This window comes from Leptosomus discolor, chromosome 8 (genome assembly GCF_034619465.1).
Source record: "Leptosomus discolor isolate bLepDis1 chromosome 8, bLepDis1.hap2, whole genome shotgun sequence".
NCBI lineage: Eukaryota > Metazoa > Chordata > Aves > Leptosomiformes > Leptosomidae > Leptosomus > Leptosomus discolor.
Genome location: NC_141398.1, coordinates 46,018,378 through 46,038,296, shown reverse-complemented (window position 1 = coordinate 46,038,296; position 19,919 = coordinate 46,018,378). Strand labels below are relative to the sequence as shown.

General features: G+C 39.3%; 1 protein-coding gene across 1 annotated transcript; it reads left to right on the top strand.

Moving 5' to 3' along the window:
* The first annotated feature begins 139 nt into the window (after nucleotides 1–139).
* HEATR3 (HEAT repeat containing 3) lies at nucleotides 140–18,364 on the top strand. Its single transcript, XM_086469251.1, has 15 exons — nucleotides 140–259; nucleotides 1,805–1,977; nucleotides 2,739–2,826; nucleotides 3,771–3,883; nucleotides 5,654–5,763; nucleotides 6,514–6,654; nucleotides 7,412–7,695; nucleotides 8,398–8,488; nucleotides 11,496–11,653; nucleotides 12,618–12,700; nucleotides 12,965–13,101; nucleotides 15,559–15,647; nucleotides 16,870–17,013; nucleotides 17,112–17,288; nucleotides 18,187–18,364. The coding sequence occupies exons 1-15, from the start codon at nucleotides 140–142 to the stop codon at nucleotides 18,304–18,306; spliced, it is 2,028 nt and encodes a 675-aa protein (XP_086325377.1). The 3' UTR covers nucleotides 18,307–18,364.
* Nucleotides 18,365–19,919: the final 1,555 nt, after the last annotated feature.

Sequence of the window (19,919 nt, the reverse complement as noted above, 5' to 3'; positions counted from 1 at the left end):
CGGGGCCGCGGCAGCCGCCCGGGCGGAGGGCGGGCCCGGCGGCGGGGCCGGGCCGGGGCGCGGCGGGGCCGGCGCTGCGCCTGCGCGGGGGCGCACACGTGGGTGCGGCGGCGCCGAGCGGCGCGGCGGCCGCGGAGCCATGGGGAAGAGCCGGGCGCGGCGGTTCCGCAGGGCCCCCTTCTCCCCCGCCGGCCCCGAGGAGCGTCGCGACGGGGAGGGCGGCCCTGAGGACGAGCCGGCCGCGGAGTTGCTGGAGAAGGTGCGGACGAGAAGCGGGGGCGGGCGCCGGCAGGGTGAGGGCGTGCTCGGCACGACCGCTGCTGGGGAGCGGGGCAGCCCCGGCAGCTGCGCCCTGGGCCGGCGGGGGCTGCGCCCGCTGCTGCGGGTGGGTGTGGGCCGAGGTCTCGGGCCTCCTCAGCCGTGTCGGGCGAGGGGAGGAGTGCGGTGCCGTCCGCCCTCGGGCGCGGGAAGGCGTCGTGGAGCCGTGTGAAGCGGCCGCCGCCGCCCGTCCCTCCTGCCGCCGCCGCCGCGTCGCTTCTCCGGCGTCACGGCTGCGCCCGCAGGCAGCTCGGCTGGGAGGGGCGGCGGCTGCTGCCGCTCGTCCCCGGGCCCGGCACCCGGTTCGGGCGCTTGTTCTCGCTTTCCGGACCGGTTCAGAGAGCCCGGGGCAGGGCGGGAGGCTACTCTGTGCCCCGCGTCCCAGGAGAGGCTTCGAAAGGAGTACTTGCAATGCTTGGGTTCAGTATACCCGACCGGAAAGTTTTCCTGCGGGTAGCCAGAGCGGTGGCTCCGAGATGCACAGTAAGAAATAACTGATAGAAAATGCTGAAAAAGAATGGGTTTGGGCACTTGTTGGCCACATTCCTGGTTTTGGTTTAAGTATTACAGATGAAAACTACTTTAAACCTCTTCCTGTGCATGTGACTTTAGAATCAGAAGTAAAAATCTGTTTTCCTTTAAGTAAATAAATCCCCTTTGTTCACTTCACCTAACTGAACTCGTTGAAGAAATCACTGCTTGATTATTCTTTTGGGCTAACGTATTTAGTCTTAAAAATAAGAAAAGAGAGTAAAAAAGAATGTATAAATGCATAGGTGAGAATTAACTGAGAGCCCTCAGTCAGCTTTGGTGGGGCAGGATCCCATGTACCACTCTTTTCCCCTCTGATCCTCAGCAGTTGTTTTTCTTTCCGCTTAGGTTTTCAATGAACTCCATGACCTTCCAGGATAGGCACTTCAGCTCTTTTTTATTATTTTTATGGTTTGCAATTCTTACATCTCACCTAAACCTCGGTTACCGCACAAGTCAGTGTCATCTTGTGGACGTAGAGAACACTTCCTCGTTGTCTTTAAGCAGATGTTTTTAGTATAAAGGCTATTGTGGTTCTTTTTGGGGGGGGCGGTTATTCTTCAGGGTTTTTTTATGGTGGCATATGTTATGTCCGAGATACTTCTTTGATGGTATTTCCCCCCCTCCTTTTGCTTATTTTTTTAAACATGGTAATCAAAAGTAGACACAAGGTCTCACCAGTGCCAGCTAGTGTCAAATCTGTGTTTGAACTATGGCTTTCTTGTTAAACGCTCAGAGTAGTATTTATCTAATCATATAGTTAACACACATAACCCAGGAAAAGATTTATAAATTTCCATGGAAGTTAAAAGCTCTTGATTCCATTCAGGAGCTGTAAAACAGGAGCTACAGTGCTGGGCCTGCAAATCAAAAGGCAGATCAGCCTTTTCACTCAATAAAATCTTCCAGCTACCTTTTCCCTTGCCCATAATCTGCCCTCTTTGCATCTCCCCAGCTACAGCATCCAAGTGCTGAAGTGAGAGAGTATGCCTGTGCCAGTATTTCCAAGCTGTTGCAGCAGAAGCATGTAATCCCAGCCTTTCTGCAGAGAGACGTTGTCCGGTGTTTAGGACCGTTGTTGATGGATCACAGTTTAGCTGTTCGTGAGACAGCTGCAGGTGCTCTCCGGTAAGCAATGGTTCATATTCAGTTAGGATGAGGTACTCCTGGCATGGTAAAGAAGAGAGTGGCGTTTTGCTGTTAAAGCCATGAACTTGAATGCCAGCCTCTTTTGCTTTAACTCTATTCTAAGTATACCTATGTCAGTCAAAGTCCCTGAGAGAGGAGCTTTTCTTGCTCCAATAGGCTGCTATGAGACTTTAATGTCAGTAGCAGGGTTTAAGTTAGTTACTACCATTTTATCTAGTCCCAGTGGAATGCGCTGCTTTCCATCCTTATGTGAAGGAAAAAAAAAATCAACAGTAGTATGAAGAAATATAGAGAACTTGAATGCTGTCAGTATGGCATTTTGGGTCTTGATAGCGCTGTAGGAGAGGTGGTTAGTTAGAGAATGCACATAGTTGGCTTTCTGAGAAACTTGTAAATATTGAACAGCATCTTTTTGAGTTGGTATTCTGTGGTCAGACCTACAGCTTGCTTTATTTGTACAAAAATGTAATGCTGATACTTGTTAACATTCATGTTGTATCTTATACTGAGTAATACCCAACAGAAGTAATGTTTTAGTATAGACAAGCTTTCTAGTTATGCTAGCAACAAAGTTACTCTTTTATGTTAGGAAGGTAGAAGACTGAAGTTACTGATTAAGCGGATTGATTTTCAAACAAAAAGTACCATAACCTTTAGAGAAGAATACCACATGCATGGGTTTTTTTTGAAACATTCCTGGAAAGTGTTGTACCTGATCCAAAGCATTTTTTTTTTCCCAGAAATCTGAGTGCTTGTGGTGGATTTGAAGTCTGTGATGACATGGTGACAAAAGACATCATGACACCCCTCGTCGCACTTCTGAAAGAGGTGTGTTTATTTTTATTCTGATTTTAAAACTGATGTAGCCATTGAATTACCCCATTTTCAAAAGTAGATCAATTTTTGTAGCTGTTATCAAGATAAGATATTTGAAAGATCTTTTAAAATAATGTTTCAGTAGGTTTAATAGTACAAAAACGATTCCAGGGGTTTTGAACAACTTGATTCTTCCTCCTGACCTACTCAATTTGGTCTATGGTGAGGTTTGCTGCCTAGGATGATTTTTGCATAAACGGTCTGGAGATTTTGAGTCTGGAATGTCAGTCGAGGCAAATGTGTTCTGTCTGTTAAGATCCAGATCCAAAATTTATGTTGCAACATTATTCTAGTGGAGGTTTTTTTGGCAAACAAATGAAATGCTTGGATTTACAGTTGGGTAGTTACTGCTATTGTAGAATAACCTATACTGAATACCTATTCTTTGTTTGGTCCAGGTGTTGCAGTGCAGTTTGGAAATTGCATTGAATTCTGTCACCTGCTGTCTTTGTATGAGCAGCCTTGAGCAATACCATCATTTTCTGTATGTTTTTTCCCCATTTTAAAATATGGGTAATAGCGTTATTGTAAAGCACAGCAAGATATTAGCTGAATTAATCTTTGTGATTAGAAAGAAATGTTGAAAATTACATACAGACTGTATTAGAACATTTCGGATTCTAAAATTACTAAGTAATTCTTTATTAAAAACATGCTTATGAAGACTATTGAATTCAAAACAAGTACTGTGAGAGTCTTTCTACAAGAGAAAAATTATCAATGATTCAATTCCATTGTGACCCAGTTTTCATAGAGAATAGGAAACTAGTTGGGTTTTCCGGTAATAAATACTTCACAAGAGATCTCTCCATTCACTCTGCTGCTAATGTTTGAAGTTTTTGCTTTTCTTTATGGCTTGTTTGTTTCCCAACCCTGGTTCTCTTGTTTGGTTGTAGTGTAGCACTGGACTAGATGCTAACCAGCTCTCTCCAAAGAAATGCAGAGAGGTGAACAAAAATTATATTGAAGACATAGCCAATGAAGCTATTAATTTGTTGTGGAATGTATGGTAAGTGCTGCGTAAACACTGGCCTTTTAGAAGAGATAAATAGTTCCTGAAAAAGAGAACGGTAATTGAGGCAGAAAATAAATGACTGTCCTTGCGTGGGAAGATGTATTCAGTTGCTAATTCTGATTTCTGATTGTGTTTCTCTTACGTGTGCCTTGCTGAATAAATGACAAGCTCTCATCTGATCTGAAATACAAGTTCATCTTCTACCATACATTACTTTTGCAACTGAAGGATTCTAAAAGTGCACAAAGTTGGTCAAAGTCTAGTTTTAGGAGAGTGACACATTTTTTTTTCTATTGGTTGTTATTCTAAGTTCTGATACTGTTTTCTGGATGCATTCTGTCATAGTCTCCTGTACAGTTTGGGTTGTGGGGTCTTGCATGCAGTTCCTGTAGATCCTTATTATGATTCAGGTGATGGAGAAAATTAAATTCTGATTAGTGGACTTCAGTGCTCCGGACATATGAGGAGATTTTGTACTACTTCCTCCCTCTGCAGGTCATCCCAAAAGTTAATACTAAATATTTGGACAAACTGTCCCGTAGTGACTGAGGCACTGATACAAATATACTTAATTATGTGAGAAAGCATGCGAATTGTTCAAATAGTGGGTTCTGTTGGAAACACCAGGTGAAGGAAGAGAAATGGCAACACTATTAATACAGAAATGGCTATAAACATTGAAGTGATAAAAACCTGTTCTGAAAATTCTTGAATTTTATGTTCTTTCTGTTGGTTTTGTCATCATTATACACTTCGGTCCATACAGAATTTTGTTTTGTACTGCACAGTATTTCAGTGTGCCTCTATGTCTGTCTGTATGGTATGGCTTCTGGCTTAATAAATTGTGGGGGTTTTTTAGGGTTTGGATCTAGAATAGTAAAGAGACTACTTGCTCAGCACCTCACACAGAACACGTGACCCTTTGTAACTCTGACTTAATGTTTGTGTTAATTTTTAAAATTGATTTTGTAGACATAAGTGCTTTGGAACAGGAACTATAATCATTACGTGTGCTATATAAATCACCTCTGTACTTTGGACTTTGTGGCAATGACTGTGAACTGGTGACTTCATTGCTAAGTTTGGTACTGATAAAATTGGGGCTGACATTGATGCTGAGATGTAATATTTTCAAAAGTAAATTTTTGAAGACCCTTGTAACTACTTAGGTCCCATGCTTTTTTAGTTTGAATTTGTCTTGTATCAACATATTAGTTTAAAAATGGGAATAGTTGTGAAAACTTGAAGAAACACAAATCACACTTAGATAATTAAATAAAATGTCATATTTAGCTTTGATTTTTCATGCATTTCTGAATGTTAAGAGTAGTCATTTTCTGGAGTAAGCAAATATTGATGTGAGAGGCAACAGCCTGCTCTGTTGTCAGTGGGTTTGTGGATGAAGTCTTCCATGGCTGCAGAAAGTCCTGGGCTGGTTTGTAAGCCCACAGCTAAAAGCTGCCTTTCACGTTCTGGCTGGCTCTGTCCACATGAGACAGTACTTAGGCTCCTGAATGCTGTGTGTGAGGAAGCAGCTGGCAGAAACCAGCTTTCCTCAAAGGTGTCCAAGGTATTGCAGCTCCTCTTTCTCCGTTTTATATAGAGTTGATCATAACCTTGATAACGAAGGATAGCTCTTTGACTGATGTGTAATACTTGGGTAGGTTTTTAAAATGTGAGTAATAGGGAGCACATGTTACTTAAAATGTTACAGTAATTTTTTCCTGGGAAAAATGTTTTATTAATTTTTTTTTTGTGCATTAGTGAATGCAACAATACAGCAGTATACATATTCAATAAAGAAGGATGTCTGGAGGCTGTGTTACATTACATGAAGAAGTTTTCCACAAATGTGGATCTGGCTATTTCAGTAGGTATGTGGTAAGAAGAAGGTCAGGATTTAAAGATACTTTTTTGTCTTTACTGCATGAATGTAACGCTGATGTCACATCCATTGCATAATGCACCTGCCTTAGCATTACTTAAACTTTACACTGAATGTAAGACTTGGAATTCCTTTCTGAACATTACATGGTTCAGAAGTTGACATCTGTTGTGCTTGTTTTCAGTGCAAAGAAGAATGGCTTATTGGTGGTCACATGGGAGGAAAAATTTTGTGGGAAGAAAGGTCTAGACAGAGGCTGTGTTTTTCATTTTGTTTTCTGTTTGGTAACAAAGGTTTAATTTGTAGAGCGAAGGACATAGTCCATCTAAAGAAAGCCCAAACAACTCCTATCACTTTCAACATGGTTTAATTGGGATGCTGGTGTAACCTTACAATGGTCTTACAGCTATATGTGCTAGCAACATTTTTTTTGTGTTGTCCCTTGTCAGTATACAGTGGAGAAACTGAATTTTGCATAGCTGAAATTGATACAGGTAGGCCCATGTCTGATGTGGTACTGTCCTCACCTGTTTTATGTACAGGTTTGCCATAGAATATCTTTTAATCTAAAATATAGCTTGTGAAGGACAGTGTCATACCATTGCAACATGATGCTGCATGAAGTGTTTTTTCCTGTGTCTATGTTTCATTACGCCAGCTTTCAGGAAGATAACGCTTTCTCATTAAGAGAGTGAAAGCTACTATTGGGTTTGTTAATTATCTTTGTTGTTTGTTGCAGCAAACTGCTTGCAGGCAGTGACGGAAGATAATCCAGATCTTCTTTCTTCATTTAATGCTTCTGCACAACAAGTGTTGGAAACCGTGATGTTGTGTCCAGAAAGCACAATGAAGCATATCCTTCTGAGAACGCTGATAGCAGGTACAGCGCTCGAGGGAGTTCATTGCTTTGTGATGGAGAGCACGGCAGGTGAAGAAGAGTGGAAAGGACAGAAGGCTTAGGCTTCTCTGCTATTGTCTGGACATCTGATTGTCAGTGTCTGTATAGATGGTTCATGAGATTAATTCTGCCTTTCGGATTGTGTTTTGGAGCAACTAGATATTTGCAAGTAGTTTTAAAATTTCCTAAATGCTTGATTCTGAATTCAGTACCTGCTCAGTGTGAGAACCCATTCTAACTCTTCATTTGGTTTTCAACAGTGAAATGAGTCCATAATAAGTAGTACAAGAATAGTTTTGATCTTAATAGGTGTAGATTTTTACCTCGGGTTCTCTACCTTGCATTCTTTCTACCTCAAATGCTCAACCATGGTGATTTTTGATACTGGAGTGTAATAAATTAATTTTGAGAATCCTTAGAAAATTATTACCTTGTGGATTTGTTAACACAGATAAAAAGTGTCACCAAGGTTGCTCCACATAACTGTTCTGTGTATACTTCTGCTGAAATTTACTTGAGCTTATATGTAGGCATACCATAGTTACTACAGATAAGTATATGAAATGCTAAACAGAAAAAAATACAAGTCTGTAGAGAAAAGACTTGAACATTCATACTGAAATATAAGCACTGAGTATTTTAAGTAGTGGAGGCTGTGTCCTTGCAAAATACATGGCTATTACAGAGCTGGGAATTGAGTATTTTAATAACTTCTATATTTCAACTATCTCATGTTTAGGCACTATCTGGAATATCAAGGATACAATTCCACCAGGCAGCCTGGGAAGCATGGTTAATGCAATTCTGAAGATTTTTTCAGAATCGTTAGCAATAGATGCTGGTGAAACGATTATTCGTATGAATGAAGCTGAAAAAAAAAGGTTAAAACTTGCTGTGGAGACAGAAACAGAGGGAAGCATGAGTGATGTTATAGACAACTGTGTTTTGGGTGAAGATGATGACCTGGAAGAAATACCGAAAGGAAAAGTCAGGAGAGAAAATGACATTTCAGATCTACTTCCAGTAAGTGTGGCTGGTTGGCTCTCGGACAGCTTTGTGCACTTGGCTGAGCATCTGACTGGTCTTGACTCAGCATTAGCCAGAGTGAACTACCTACGAGTGTTACTCATCTTAAAGGCCAAATAGCCTGACTGTTTTAGCTAAAGCTTCGAAGATGAGCATGGAGAATTTCAGCACAGCTTGTTCCACTGTGGTCAAGTTGTACAGCATGTCAGGAAAGTGCGTTTCTAGTTTTTTCCTCTAGTGGAAAATACAGGCTTATCTGACACTTCTACCTGTAGCTACTGCAGGAAGTTCTGATTTCTACATAAGGAAAATTAGATTTTAATTGTCATAACCATTGAGTCGTGAGTGGAGGTGGCTCAGAGGTTAACAAATGCATTGACTATTATGTATGTGAAAAGCATAACAAATACATGTTTCTGTTAGGACTTTAGCTAAGGTTAGGTAATCTTTTCTGTTGCAACTTTAGTGCAGGTGGCATTTCTTGAAGGTAAATTTTGTTCTGAAACATCCAACAGAAAGATGATAGATAAAGCCTCTTGGTTTTGTGTGTGTTTTGTTTTTTTTTTTTTTTAAAGTTTTGGTGTAGGATGCGAAGAGGAAATGGCTGGATCGTGTTTTTAGCTGACCGCTTGGGTACTTTAAGTTGCAACGAAATGTTGTTAGACAAAATTACATTTGGTTCATGTCTTTATTTTTTAGTCTGATAAATGGGAACTGAAAGAAGTGACAGCTTTACTGATGGCTCAGCAGACTGCTCTGGAAATCATTGTTAATATGTGCTGCAGCGAAGGTTTGTAGGAATCTCTTTCATTGCAAGTGTTGCAGTGCTTTTTGTTTCTGGAATAGGTCATGTTCAGTTTGCTGTTTGGTGATCTTAGCTTTTAAGGGCAAATGCACATAGGCTTATTGTCCCCAATACCTTCATCTGGGGGGTGCAGATTGGATTGTAATTTCTATTACTAATTTAAGTGGGGTTTATCCCATTTAAGTAATTTCTGTTGCTTACAATTTTTTTTGCATGATGCTACATGTGCCAACATTTAAGAATAAAGAAAAAAACACTTGTGCTGAAGAGGTATTTCCTAAAAAGTATTACAGCAAATTCTTTGTTCAGTTAGAGCGTGGTCTGAGTGTTCATCTGATACAATATGGGTGTGAATCTTCTTGCAGGATGGGGGCATCAGTGTTTTTTGAGCAGATAAATGGTGTAGTTTTGATTTAGTTTTGATACTATAAGTGTTGCAAAAAGAGGAGGAGACAGCTTTTGCATGCAACTTTGGCAACAATGCAGATTTAAGCTGTTCAGAGTTCTGCCTTTATGAGCTGTTTTGGAGGAGAAAGAAAGGCTGTTACTCTGGGGGCAGTAGGAAATAGATATTCTGTATCTTTTATGAACTCTGGTACTCAGTTTTGATAGCTTTTCTCCTAATATTCAGGAAAACAAATAAGCAATTCTCAAATACTGTTTAAAAAAACCCAAGGAACAACCAAATAAAACTAAGCCCCCCTGAAAACTTTAATTGCTACTACGGTTTGTAAGCCTGATGCAAAAGTAATTGTGTAGGAGGTACCTTTCTGAGTAAATCTTTCAGGTTCTAATAAAATCCATAGTGATACCCAGATATTCCCAATGGTGATTTTTTTTCTCTCTTACAGCGCAAGGAAATTCTGCACCTAGTATATGAAGCTCTTTTCATAACTGCATTTCTCATCTAATGAGCTGTAATTCATAAGCTCTCCCCTTTAATTGGAAAATCTCTTGTGGATAAGCTGCATATTCTGCCATTCACTCAGTGTAATGTAAGGTTGATTGTGTTGTATTTCACTATAGTACTTTACCCATTCATGGGCAGACAGAAACATAGTCTGTAGAAATTAAGAGGAATCCAGAGGCAGCTGTTCATTTAATTTTCAAGTTATTTGAGGACTAAAATAGCTTTAGCCATTATGCTAAGTTCATAGAAACACTCAGCTTGCCACAGAACTGAGGGAAATAATGAGGCTGGCAAGAGACATGTTTTACTGAATGCTGGCCAGCATTTGGAAGACGCAGAGTGTTCTCCTCTTGTTGGGGATGTGGGGAGGAAGCCAGGAGACTCCAGCGTTGCTGTCCAGTCTGTAGTTCGTGGGTTACCAGCGCTAGTTAAGATGGGATTGCCATTGGAAATGCTTCTGTATTACAAGAGACTTGATCTTAGTTATGGGCTGATGTTCTAAAGCCCGGTTCCTGCTCTGCCCGGGTCACTCACTGTGAACATACGATGGCTATTGTCTTTGTTGTTGCTGAGTTGCATAGTCAGCTCATATAGTTATCATTTAGTTTTCAAAGGAGATTTTTTCTTTGCTTTGTGAAGATGCAGATGGAATTTTTTTAGAAGAGGCAAGAGACTGACTGAAAGGGGGATGTCTGCTTTGTTTTCATGCTTGTTGCTACTGTGGGTTGGTAAAGCATAAAAGACAACCATTTTCTCATGCAAAGGCTATTAACATATTTTGGCTGTAGAATTAGTTGGATATTACCATAAGCAAAAGAAGATGCCCGTATGATCAAGTTGCCACAGCCTGATGAATTACTTTGCATCAGATGAACATTAGTCATCACCTTCAAATAAATTCTTAATCTGCTGCACAGTGCAGGTGAAATGCGTTCATTTAGACCTTTCTTGCTGTATTTTAAGTGAATGAATTTACCTTTTGCCAGTTGTAGTTACTACAGTACCTAGGTCTCACATGAGTCTGTGTTGTCAGACAAAATTACTTGGGGGTGAATATGATATTTTTTCATCACGGTTGTTAAATATCCTGACTGATGTATGCAGGCAGAGTTGTCACCTGTCAGTGAGGAGGATCAGTCCAACCTGTAGACTTAGGACTTGTGTAAACACCAGTTAAAATGTAACCAGGTATAAAACAACTTTAGATAGATCAGTGTAAACGCTGCGGACATAGATACATCAGTTTAAATATAAATTATGGACTTAGTTTGTGTTTGTCAAGCCAAGTCTGCCTTTAGCCATGGGCAGATTTTTCACTTTACAGCAGCTGTGCCCACTGGTAATATGACCTCGACCCCTCTTGCTGTATCTGCCCTTACAGATCTGCTAGTAGAGTAAATCATTAAGTATAAACCTAGTTCAGGTTTATAACTATAAACCTAGTTTAATTTATTTAAAATATGTTGCCTGACATGGGTAATGAGATGATTTCGCTTGCTTTGCCTTGTTTTGCTGTTGTCATTTTCTTTCAACTGGCCTTGCTGTGGACACAGTAACACCTTCATCCAGCCGTTAACTGCCCAGTCAGAGGACATCTGTCTGTGGCTTCAGGATTACCGGAGAAAACAGTTGTCTTCAACTGATTTCAGTTAGTAAACAAGTTAAGTGAAACTGGTGTATTTGCATGCTTGAATCTACCTCAAAAGGTAAAATGGTACAATCCAAGTTAAAGTCTTAGTAAATGCTTTATGAGGTGTTTCTTCTATGCCTTTTTTGGTATCTTTAAGTGAAGCATAGTTAATATCAGGGAATGAACTACTTGTGTATGAAGAATTTCTCTCATAAGAATACTTGTTGCCTGAGTGAATATAAAATAAATAATTTGTAAAAATAAAAAAAATTTAAACAAAAGTACTATAATATTTAGAACTGTGGCTTAATGGCACTTGGTTTGTGTGGACTTCCTTAGCGCCCAAGAGCTTAAAGACTCCAAAACCAAGAGGTGGAGCCAAGTGTAATTGAGAAGTAGGATGCCTATTGCATGAGTGCTGTTACATTTACAAGTCTGTCTTCCGTTCTCAGATCCCTCTGATGATGAATGGGAAGAATTGTCCAGCAGTGATGAAAGTGACTTGTTTATGGAAAACTCATACAATGAGGGGAGCGGGCTGCTAATGTCACCCCTATGCCTCTCTGATGAGGTTAACTCAGCATTTCTGAACAACCTCATTCCAAAGAAGGTATTGTCTTTTATTTTATTTCCGACATATGGTAGTGTCTTTCCCTTGTGCCTGATTTGTATCCCGTCTTAAGCAAACTAATTACCCCAACCCATCTGGAGAAAAGGAATTTTTTTTTAAAATCAGTTCAGCTTCACTTTTTTTGGCCTAGATGTGGAGCATCATCACATGAACTGTCTTGACCTAAATGATTTCTTCATGTAAGTTCATTTGGCTTTTCCAAAATACAAAGGTTATTATTTAAAGGTTGATTTGACACGAAAAAGATTACCCACAAAATTCCCATATTAGCTAAGGGTGGTGGAAGTAATGTACGTGAATGGCAACGGTCAGCACTGAAATCAGGTGCAAGTTCCTCTTTTCCCCTGTTTTATACATAGTGTCTAAAGTACAGTATTTGACACTGACAAGAATTCAGATGTTCCTGTTTCAGAGTTGTGTTGCTCATTTATATTTGGGATTGTAGAGATGAAGTTTGTTATTTGAATCAACTATTATGCTAGTTCAGTAGCATTGCAGAATTCTGACCCAAGACATGAAGGTGTGAGATGAAAACATTCAAGGCTTTTTGTACTTAATAGCAAGCAGTCTAAGTTTCATGGCAAGGTCTTTCAGTGTTGCAGCTATCTGAAAACTCTGTAGCAGAATGTCTAAGAAGAAAGATCTAAATAAAAAAGAACAGCAAAGACCTAGAAAATCACTTTTTGTTCAGTACAGTTGGATACTTAAAACATGCTATGCCAAACCCAGTGTATAATTGCACTGTTTAAGTGATTGAGGAAGATTCTGGCATTTTTAGCAGGTTAGACTCCTGCTACCTGGAAAGCTTTGAAACAGTAGTTTGAAGTATCTGTTTGACATTAAGCTAAAATTTCAGTCTTCCCTCCAAACATCCTAAAAAAAAAAAAAAAAAAAAAAAAGGCAAAAAGCGTTATTGCTAAACATTTCTTTTTCACCTCCCCAGATTCTTGAAAAAACTGCTTTTCCGAACAGTGTTGCTCTAGACATCTGTATGCACAATCCGTCTTGGAAACCGTTAATTAAAAAGTAGGAATTTCATTGTCTCTCTTACTATTTTTCATGTATATTCAGTTGTTTTAGAACTCTTAGAAAGACTGTCCATCTTTGGGTTACTTTTAAGAACTGGACAATGACAGATTTCATATGTGATTTTTGAAGAACGAGATGCAAGTGTTTCTGTAAACTGCACACCGGATCACAGCCTTATTTCTTTAATTCAAGATTCTTCTTTGTATTTCGACATCTGTTTTCAGAGATCTACTAAGTGCGTCTTTTGTTTGTTTGTTTCAGACTGAATGCAGTGCAGTGTAGAGCTTTAACATGTCTTCATAGCATTTTGTTAGTGTCAGATGTGGATTGTCTTGGAGGAGCTTCAGCACTTCAGTCCCTTGCACAGCATCTCTCGCAGCTAGTCTTTTCTAAAACGGGTAAGAAGTTTAGTAAAGGGGGCTTGGTTGACCCCCTTTGCTGATTATATAGATATAAGGTAGCCCTGTACCTTGTTAAGTTTTAATGCCATTTTGTTACTAATTTTATCCCTTTGGCTTTCAAAATAAGGATACTGAATGTTGGAAATGTACTGACAAAACAGTGTATCCTGATAAGATGTATTTATCCAAATTGCATCCTGAGCAAGTATGCTCCTAATGCAAGAATATGCTTTGCATCTGTGTGTGCCCCTAGAAAGTGACTAAGTTAGTGGATGAATCCTGCTTTGCTGTGAGACCAGAACTGTTTCCTCAGTCCTATTTGTGGTAATAGCAGTTTTTCATCAGTCAGACAAGCCATGAAGAAGATGGGACATTTTCTTTTTAATTAACTGTGCTAACTAGCGTAAATAGGCACGTGAAAGAAAGGGTATCTAGCACAGTCTTTCACATGATTTTTTTCTAGGAATCTTATGAAATTATGGCAAAGGTGGTGGTTGCAAAAATCTCCAGAATGTACATGCTCATTACAGTAGGAAAGGGAGCAGCCACCTTGTCTCCAGGACATGCTTTATGCATATGATTGCATAGCTTTATTGAAAATATATTTGTAATAAGAAAATGTGGAAAGTTTTTATGACTAAATATTGAAGCTGCTCAGCTTCCTGTTATGGTGGTGGTTTGATTTCAATGAAGAAGGCAATAAATTTCATTTTTCTAAAAATATTATTTTAGCATATGAGATACATTCTAGTGTTTACCAGGATATATCTGCTGTAGTTCCTCTAAGGCACCTTATTTCGTAGTGATACTGTGATGGTTTCCCCATACATCTGCTCATATCAGTGTCATTGGATGGTCTAGTGTAGATATGCAGCAGTTAGTATTTCCAGCTACCTTCTGTAATCTTACACATCAGAGCAGCATCATTCCAATAATGCACTTAGACCGTTTATGCTATGATCTCTGTGTTACTGACATTAGAGAAGCTGAACTGAGATTTTAAAAAAAGGCAGAAAACCTCCCAACCTGGTTCCAAGCTGATGATCTGGTTCCCTGACAGGCTGCTTCATTCAGACTTTCTGATAATCTGATTTTGTTTTAAGGTCAGTGACGATGGCTTTTCAGAAGATAAGAGAAATTCTTAGAGGCCGGAAAAGCCTGCCAATTCTCAAAATTGTCAGAAAACGTTTTTCCTAAGACAGATCTGTTGAAGTCTAGCATAAGCATGACTTTGTCATTTCTTGTCTCTTAGAAGCATGAGAAGCTCAGTTTTCTTCCCTTCCTTCAAGTGTCTTCATTTGTAGCCACAAATGCAGTGTACGTAGTTCTTATTTGCTGTAGTGTATAGTATGACACTGCACTAGTGCTCGAAAATGCATCTCACTGCAGAACACACTTTTCTCAATGTCGTTAAAAGCACGTGATAAGTCTATGGGAACAGTATTACTGAGACTGTAGTGCTTGAAAAACTAAAATGCAGGAAATGAAAATAAATACGCAAGGAAGTTCACATAAAATATTTCTCGCACTTGAAGAGCAGGACTTCCAAGACTTCAGGTCTACATGTTACGCTTTGGAATAGTCAGAAAGTTCTTAGATGAAACTGGAGAAGTGGCTAGCTGAAGACAGAGGGTGCTGATAAATCAGTTTAATGACCCAGGTCCATTTCCGTTAACATAGTATTTTTTTAATAGTTACATGCGATGTAATGGAAACTGCCAGATAGAGATGAAAACATACCAGTACATGTGGTTAGAAGGAGTTCTGTGGTTTACAGGGTGAAAAAGGGGCATAAGGATCTAGTTGCTTATATGGGAAGGGAGGAGATATGCATAAAATAATCAAGAGGTTCTGCATCTGGAGTAGTCCAAAAAATAAGAATACATTAGAGGAAAAGAAAAAGCTTCAAGAAATATAGAACATGCGTTGAAGACGATGACTGGTATTGATGAATTTGTAGTTAAAGAAGAATAATGCAGTGTTTGAGTCATACATTTCTGGAAGGTTATTAAACCACCAGAAAACATGCATTTTATATGAATTGGGAAGAGTCCAGTGTTCTGGGACTCTAAAAAGCCTGCTTAGAAGACAGAAGAAAGGAGTTACTAGAGAAGCTGTGTACTTTTTTCTCAGTTCCTGTGTTACTGCCTCCATGTGATACATGTTGCCAGGCTTCTGTTCTGACGGCACTGGTGTGTACCATACCTTAGGTCATACAAGTGCCTTAACCAGGGATGTGCCTGGAAATGAGGACCAACTGTGGTCTGACCTCCAGGTGCAATTAATACTGAATTCAAGCAAACAAGTCACTATGGTTACAGCATACACAGTCTCTGAAAGTCTGGCTCTTTCTGTTTGTAGTAGTACCTGGAGGAATAATCAAGGGATTAAGGAATTTTCCTTATCCTTCATCTTGCTGTTTAACTTTTGGCTCTGGGTTCAATTCTTTGACAGAACTCCCTACAGACACAGAATTCCTGGAAGCCATAACCAGTGCTTTGAGGGCTCTCCTACAAACAATGGCATCAAAGAACATCTCCCAGGTAAAAGCTTTCAAACTCAAATGCTCTGGTAGGTTCAAATTCATATGAGATTGTGCTGGAAAGTTTTTGAAACAAAACCATTTAAATGAAGTGCTAAATTTCAGCAACTGTGAACACTGAAAGAACAGATTTAAGAGCATTCACTCTGTGTTTTTCATGGACCTTACAGGAATACTTTTTTATATATCTCCTCCTCAACATGTCAACAGATGAAAGGTATTTCAAAACCAAAATAGCAATAAACCACAGGTAGTATCTTTAGGAGATGGATATAATGAGAAGCACTTAGTAAATTAGCATCTTGAAACGTGGATTCTTTATTTCCTGATGTCATCAGTCTGGAGTCCTTCTGGAATCCTGGTTCAATGTGAATAGTGAACTAAATATAGGAGTGAAGCATAATTGTTGTACAAGACTTAATACTAGATGGTCTGCTGGTCCTTTCTGGCTTAAAACTGAAAAATGAGCTTCTATAGTATGAGTATAGAAGTATGTAAGGACTGGAACACCTCTCCTATGAGGACAGGCTGAGAGAGTTGAGGTTCAGCCTGGAGAAAGAAGGCTCCAGGGAGATCTTATAGAGGCCTTTCAGTAATTAAAGGGGGCCTATAAGAAAGATGGGGGCAATCTTTTTGGCAGGGCCTGTTGTGATAGGACAAGGAGTGATTGTTTAAAACTAAAAGAGGGCAGATTTAGGCTAGGTATAAGGAAGAAATTTTTTATGATGAGGGTGGTGAAACACTGGAATAGGTTGCCCAGAGAGGTGGTAGAAGCCCCATCCCTGGAAACATTCAAGGTCAGGTTGGACGGGGCTCTGAGCAACGTGATCCAGCTAAAGATGTCCCTGCTCACTGCAGGGGGCTTGGACTAGATGGCCTTTAGAGGTCCCTTCCAGCCCAAACTATTTTATGATTCTATCTTGTAATGAGTTGGAAATAGCTATTGAGCTAGGTAAATTTTAAACTTTTTCCTTCAGCTTCATGACAGCCTTGGTTATGTTCTGGAAGAAACACCTTAAGAAGTTGAAAGGGAGATTTTAACTATTTTCTTGCTAATTACATTTTCAGGATTCATGTAGTTTTCGTAATACAGGACTCTTTCTCTGTTAGGAGTTTGCCTGTGTTCTGTAAAAGCAAATGATCTAAATGTCATATTTGAAAATTTCCATGAAAATGTAAATATGTCTATCTTTTTTAATATTTTTTTTCCCCTTGCTAAACAGTGTATGACTCCTGAGCAGCTATTGGCTTTATGTGAAGCTGGTATTCACAGCAGCAATGCCAGTGTTAGAGTGAATGTAGTGAGCATCCTTGGAATTTCTGGCAGCGTCCTGGCAAAAGGACAAGATACAGCTGAAACACTAAAGGTGAAAAAGCAAACTTTGTTGCAAGCCTAAAACAGTTTTGATACTCCTTTCAATTTTCTTAAGCATTGCTAGAAAAATCAATTTTTCTCTCATTTCAGATGATTGGAAAATTTCTTCTTGAGGTTGCTATGAAGGAATCTTCTCTTGTGGTAGCAGGGGAAGCCTTGGATGCACTTTTTGATGTATTTGCAGATGGTAAAGAAGCAGAAAAGGCAGCAGTACAGATCAAGTTGCTTCCAGCGCTGAAAGAATTTCAACCAGTGTTCAAAATGAGGGTAGGCATCAAATTCAGCCAGCTCAGGGTCTCAATACAATGTGGGTTAAAGCTTTGAGATTTTGGCTGCTGGAAGGGATAGTTAAGCAGGAATGTATGGCTTTATATGATGATGGGAAAAAAAACAAAACAAAGCAAATAATTGAATTCCTGATATTCTGCTTAGAGGAAAGCAGATACACTTACCTTGCAGCTCATGGAATTGTCAAAGTAACAGCACAGGATCTACGTTGCAACATCTGCATTACATCATCAGCATTGTTGATGTCCATATCACTGTATTGTTCTGAAACCATTGTAAAAAAGAAACCCTTTAGATGTCTCTGGAGGAGAACAGACAAATTGGTGGGAGAGAAGTCCCTTCTGAAGTTTCATTGACATCTTTTGTTTTTAACTTGCTGTAAAGTAGATTGTGTATTCTGTATTTTTAAAAATCACAAGACCAAAATTCCAAACTGTAATTTTAGGTATGCCCTTGTCTTAAATAGGGAATGATCTTCAATATGTTTTTTCTTTAGTCAGATCAAGTCTGAGGAGTGACTTTCATAGTCTTCAAGCTAAGCACTATACACACGAAATACATTCCTGACAGTGCTGCAGTTGTTTGATTAGTTAGATGTGGAAGGTCTTTCATATAAAAAGCTACAGAAAATAAGTGTGTGTTTCAGATTTATGAGTGAAATAGCATGCCAACAGTAGTCTAGTTTTAGGCAGAGATGTATTATAGTACATTGACTTGCAGAAATAATTGTTACATGCACATGTGAACACGTTGGAGTTCTCAAAAGGCATGGGTAGTGTGTCTTGATAGAAGAACTGTATAGAATTACTATAAACTTTAGGTGATCTAATAGGAGAAGCTTCTCTGTTAGTAAAGCCTGTATTTTTTGGTTTTACAGATGCGAAAAGAAGGCAAAGGACAATATAGTACAGATCAACTGTGTGTTCTTGACAATGTGAAGATGAATTTGAGAAGATTCATTGCATATCAGGAGACACTAGGGAAATCCCTGACTTGAAACATCGAGGAATTTTAAACTAAGGTTTCCCTTATTGAATAACGCTTTCAAAAAAATATAACCATTTTGAACTTCTGAAATACATTGAGCAGAGCAGTTTTGCTTTCATGTTAGTACTGCATTTTTTTTACATTCGGTGTTTTTATGCTTCTGGGTTGATGCAATATGAAAGTCACATCAGCGTAAAAAAACATTGCATATATTGAGAGTAAGTGTTAGCAGTGAGTGATAAGAATGTGCTTTTGCAGTCCTGAGCTTTGTACGTAACACCACTGTCATTGTTTGGAAATCCTCATGTATCCTGGCAGGAAACTAAATTACCGAAAAAAAGTAATTTGGAGAATATTCTCAGTTATGTGCCAGATCAAGAAAAAAATATTATAGAAGCTCAAGATGTTTTTCAGGGAATCAAGCAATGGCAGAATGTTCTATTTGCTATTTGTTCTTACCTATGTCTAGATTTGCACAGGCACTTATCTCAAACTTCCCAAGAGAAGTGTGTGACAAGTGTGTAGATTACTGTCAGCACTTGCATCTGTTCCTTCATTAGGTTTTTTGAAGAGAAAACAGTTTCAGATTCATTTATGATAGATTCAGTATGATAGCTTATGCTGTGGAAATCAGTGTAAGAGGCTGCTGTGCTTAGACGCAGCTCCCTGTTTTTACTTTATTTTGATGGGTGTGTCTGAAAAGCAAGTCTCCTCATTTACTTTCTTCCTTTTAATTCTACATCAGAATGAATTTGAATTCAGGGAAGTAGTAAACCTAATAAAAAGTATCTTTTTATACTGAGGTATTATGTAAAGTAACTTTATAATTGCTTAAAATACCTTTTTCAAATATTTGTGATAGAGATTTTAAGCTGTAAAATACAGGAACTATTTTCAAAGAATGTCACTGATTCATGAAGATTGTATATGAACTTCCATATATCAAAAGCTTTGGTTTTGTTTCTGTGAATGAGATCCTCTCATACACATTTTTTTTTTAAGGAAAAAAACTCAGAATCAAACACAAAAGCATTTTGTTATGCAGATTTTTGAAACAGGAGGTTTTTCCCCCCTCTTCTCGTAACATGCTGCCTTAGCACAAGCATCTGGTGTTAGGCATGGAACTACAAAGACCAAATGTGCTCAGTTTGTTAGACTTCAGTCTCTTAGATTGGAAAGCAGGCCTAGGAACTGACTGGATAACTTGCAAATGACTGAATATATGAAATCCTGATGTACGGTATTTTGTCAAATGCAAGAGAAAGTGAAAAAAGTTTCAGCAGCTACACTGTCTGGAAGTCCTGTTACTGCTACTACTCCACAGGAGCTGGATGAAATGTGTGTGTGATGCTATCTCTGCTAATCAAATGAATGAGTGAGTGTGGGATTGGGAGGGCTCAAGGGCCATTGAGCCTGGCCTAGAGAAGTCCAGGAGAACTCCTGAGGAACACGGAGCGGTTGAAGGGTTATCCTCGGATTTGGCAGGAGCAGGCAGTGCAGGGGGCTGGAGTGTAACAGCTGAGGAAAGAGTAGCTAGGTGGATTATGGCATAGGACTGCACAGTTAGCTGCTTGCTGTACACTGAGGATAGTGTAATAGCCTGATAAAAGGTATTAGTATTTG

Bases quoted from the DNA above. Each gene is read 5' to 3' on its own strand.
- HEATR3 (XM_086469251.1), top strand. From the start codon at position 140: ATGGGGAAGAGCCGGGCGCGGCGGTTCCGCAGGGCCCCCTTCTCCCCC. The intron at 3,884-5,653 runs GTAAGTGCTGCG...TTTGTGCATTAG, and splicing joins AATTTGTTGTGGAATGTATG to TGAATGCAACAATACAGCAG. The intron at 7,696-8,397 runs GTAAGTGTGGCT...TTTATTTTTTAG, and splicing joins ACATTTCAGATCTACTTCCA to TCTGATAAATGGGAACTGAA.